At 47.6% G+C, this 3,906-nt stretch overlaps 1 protein-coding gene across 1 annotated transcript; it reads right to left on the bottom strand.

The window, feature by feature from the left end:
• Positions 1-363: 363 nt before the first annotated feature.
• CUNH1orf52 (chromosome unknown C1orf52 homolog) lies at positions 364-3,102 on the bottom strand. The gene is made up of 3 exons (XM_057429029.1): positions 2,769-3,102; positions 2,475-2,682; positions 364-925 (listed from the first exon to the last, which is right to left on the bottom strand). The coding sequence occupies exons 1-3, from the start codon at positions 3,027-3,029 to the stop codon at positions 840-842; spliced, it is 555 nt and encodes a 184-aa protein (XP_057285012.1). The 5' UTR covers positions 3,030-3,102; the 3' UTR covers positions 364-839.
• Between the last annotated feature and the right edge of the window lie 804 nt (positions 3,103-3,906).

Consider the following 3,906-nt stretch of genomic DNA (forward strand, 5'->3'; position numbering starts at 1 on the left):
TCCTGACTAGCACCTGACCAGCTGTTTGTACTGAAATAAATACAATTCAGCAGTAAAAAGACTCTATCACAGCTTTGTCATAATTTTCCACATGAATAAATAGGTTCTATTTTCAACTTTATGAAGAATACATTAACTCCTTCCTGCAAAACTCAGTCTCATGTTTCATGGATGCAGATCCCATTATCAAATATTAAACTCCATTATTAAGTCATTTCTTTTTTTCAGTTTGCAGTTGTATATTTACTACAAACAAAACTCTGAGAAATGTGTTGAGTCATAAGAAATACATTGCTGGAACACCTACAGAATTCATCCCTCCTATTCACCAAGCATGCAATGCAGTATTTACACACCAGAGCGGTCTTCAAATGTAGTTTTATTCCAGTGATCTATTTGCAGTCTTTACACACATTTCAAAACAACAGTATGCAAACATATCACAGGACAATACTTAAAAACTCTTTAGTATAATACTCCTTTATAAAAGGTTTTGACACAATGGAAAAGTCAGTCCAGAAAAAACTCACATTACCAGGTTTCTTGATAAACAAAATTCCATTAGGCCCTGTAACCTGCATAAGTATCCATCACAATGGATCCCTCTTCTAAATCTCTCTTTTAAATAGACAAGTTTACAATGCTGTTCAGTAGACAAGTTTCTATTACGACACTTTACATTTAACTTTGTGCTTCCCAAAAGGCAAGCATACTACAGAAATAAAATTCCCTACCAAATAGGACAGGGAAGCTCGGTAAACATGGATTTGTCTCCCATTCCAGCAGAGGAATCCTAGTTCACTGAAATTCTCATTATGGCAAGATCCAACACACCCTGATCATAACTTCTTCTTCTTCTTTGTCTGCTCCCCAGAGTCCAGTTTACGTTTCTTGGCAGAAGCTGGTTCATCATCATTTTCACCATCTTTAAATAAAAGACAGAGTTAATCAAGTCAGCAAATGATCCTTGCGTCAAAACAACTGGCTTAGCCACACCTGAGATGCCTGGAAAAAAGACACAGTAGTATTAACTGACAACATCCTCACTCATGGAATGTGGACAGCATGTGGACAGAATAGAATGATTACTTGCTATTCCTACCACAGGCCATTGAGGATAACTAACAAGAGGCTTTGCTATGCTACTGTACAGTACCCGTTCTAAAAAACAACCCTTATTATTTGAACAGATAAGATAAAATGTTAGAAAATTACATTTTAGAAGTAATGTCCAGGTAAATTAGCAGATTATCTTCTTCATCTCTAGATGAAGGCTAAGAGAAATGTCTAGGAGAAAACACTAAAAAGCATCCAGAAGTGGAGTGAGACAAAGACAGAATAACTGCCCTGGGGAAGGAACACCCCCAACAACAAAAGGAGCAAGAGAGCAATAAAACCTTCCTTTGCTGACAACTTTACTGGTGAACCAAAACACTGTTATGTGTTCTGAAAGCCCAGAATTTCTGTTTCTGGTTTTGTTCTGATTGTTGCTGCCTAGTCTCTTTCTCCAGCAATTAAAAAAGATAAATTAAAAATATCTCCCTCCTGTCAACTATTCCTTTACTTCTGAGATTACCACTACAGCTTGTACCAGCATGAAGAGTGACAAGGACAGTAATCTGTCACATGGACATTTAACTACACTCTTGGCCCCCAGGTTTTACAAACGTTATAAAAACAATCAGACCTACATCTACACCCAGAGCCAAGACAGCAGTGCTTAAGGAAGCCCTCACACCACTTTGTTTTAGCAGTACTATAACTGAGCCTATTTCATATAAATACAGCTCTAAAGACTCTTGAATCACAGAATCATTTAGGTTGGAAAAGACCTTAATATCATTGAGTCCAACTGTAAACATAATGCTGCCGAGTTTGTATCACCCTTTCTTCCCAAAACATGCACCCTGCAGGATGCTCTTATAGACCAACACTGAAGTAAAGCCCTGCACAGCACTGGATTTCCACTGACTCTACCAAGCCTGTGTCCACCATCAGCTGATGTCCATTGTCCAGCCCACCATTTAAACTAGATGATCACTGCAGAACAATTCCATTTTCCTCTAGTTACCATGCCCAGAAAACACTTCCTCCAATACAGGGAAAGACTCTATAGCTGAGGAGTCCTTGCTGTCCCAGTGGTGTTGAGACACGAAGTCAAGATACAGGCAAAGACCTGCTTCGGCTAATGACAATGGCCGGGGCACAAGGAGGTTGTGCTCTGGGCACACCAGTAGATACCTCTACAGTCACCATGCCTATAGCCACTGGCGCTGCCGGCAGCACTGCATAGAATCACAGCCTGGTTTGGGTTGGAGAGGACCTTAAAGCTCACCCAGTTCCAACCGCCTGCCACAGGCAGGGACACCTCACACTAGACCATGTCGCCCAGCTCCGTGGAGGGTGGGCTCCGCGCACACAACCGGTAAACACGCGTTCCGTGCAGGCACCGCTGCCCTGCGCCGGGCCCTCACCCGACTCGAGGTGCTCCTGCTCCTCCTCCGGCAGGAACTTGGCTCTGCCCGTTTGCCGCGGCGCGTCCTCACCGTTGTCCTCATAGATATTGGACCACTTTATGGCCATGTCCAGGCCAGGGGGCGGAGGGGGCTTCTTCTCGGGCGGGGTGTAGCTCTCGGGCGGGGGCACGGCGTTGTTCTTCCACACCTTGAACTCCTTGGGGGGCTGCAGGAGAGAGCACAGACCCGTCCCGTCACACCAGGCCGCGGACCCGGGGCGGCGGCAGCGCCCGGCCCCATCCGTGCCCTCACCTCCTCGGGCGCCCGCAGGACGCGGCTCTCCCAGTCGATCTGCTTGTTGAGCGGGTTGTAGAGGAAGGCGGGCGGCTGCGACACCCTACGGAACAGCTCGTCGGGTGACGGCAGCCGCGCCCGCCTCCCCGGGCTGCCCCCCGCCGTCGCCCCGGACTCCGCCTGCCGTTCGTCGGGTTGCGGCTCCTCGGCCTCTGAGTCCGAGCTGGAGCTGCCGTAGGCCGCGAAATACCCCAGCGGGTCCCCTCCGTCCGCCGCCATGGCGGGGCTGCCGCCGCGACACCAACCGCACGGAAACAGGGCCCGCGACGAGGGTTCCGCCTGCCGCCGCCGCAACCCCAGCCGGGCCCTAGGGGCCAACCCCACGCGTGTGTCCGTGTGGGAGGGCCCCGGTCTGCACATGACGAAATGAATCCGGAGGAGGGAAAAGCGGGGCTCTCCGCGCCCGCTCCGTGCGCCCCGGAGTTTCTCCGCTCTATGGGCAGAGACAGAAAACCAGACGTGAAATCGAGACAACCCCCGTGTCTCCTTTTATACACCTGCACGGCGACGTGGAGAGGAAAACACGGTTTCCTTGTGTTCGAACGCCGGCCAGAACAGAGCAGATGAAGCCACAACCATCACCTCCCGGTGCTGAACCAGACACTCGGGCTGTCCTTACCCAAACAAGGCTTCTCAAACCTGGTGGAAAAAGCCTGTACTGGGCTTCCCTTGTAAACAAGGTCCATATTATCTACATCAGCTAAAATTCACCTACAAGGACTGTCAGGTCACCTGGTACCACAAAAGCAAAGTAAGGCCCAAAGAATGGGCTTTGGTTCTATAGGATTAATTCCTTTACTGTAAGGATAAAACAGCTTATCTCTCATAGCCTATACTATGATGGTTAGTTTGACAGAAACCCTATACACAAAGTTTGATGAAAGCAACCACACAGTAGAGTCTGCAACATTTGCAGATCCTTTTCTGAATCGTTCTCCTCATCACTCAACTGTTTTCTTTCTCCTTCCCTATTAATAAAACAAATCTTACTTTAAGAATTAAGTCAATATATGCATGGCTGGAAGCAGCACTTCTCATAGCTTCAACAGTTGAAGCATTTGGAAAAAAGACAAGCAAGACGCAGGTTAGCAATACT

Source organism: Pezoporus wallicus, unplaced genomic scaffold (assembly GCF_028554395.1).
Source record: "Pezoporus wallicus isolate ANWC-B61680 ecotype Strahan unplaced genomic scaffold, APGP_CSIRO_Pwel_v1 contig_593, whole genome shotgun sequence".
NCBI lineage: Eukaryota > Metazoa > Chordata > Aves > Psittaciformes > Psittacidae > Pezoporus > Pezoporus wallicus.

Bases quoted from the DNA above. Each gene is read 5' to 3' on its own strand.
- CUNH1orf52 (XM_057429029.1), bottom strand. From the start codon at position 3,029: ATGGCGGCGGACGGAGGGGACCCGCTGGGGTATTTCGCGGCCTACGGC. The intron at 2,683-2,768 runs GTGAGGGCACGG...TCTCTCCTGCAG, and splicing joins TCCTGCGGGCGCCCGAGGAG to CCCCCCAAGGAGTTCAAGGT. The intron at 926-2,474 runs GTGAGGGCCCGG...TTTTATTTAAAG, and splicing joins GCAGGAGCACCTCGAGTCGG to ATGGTGAAAATGATGATGAA.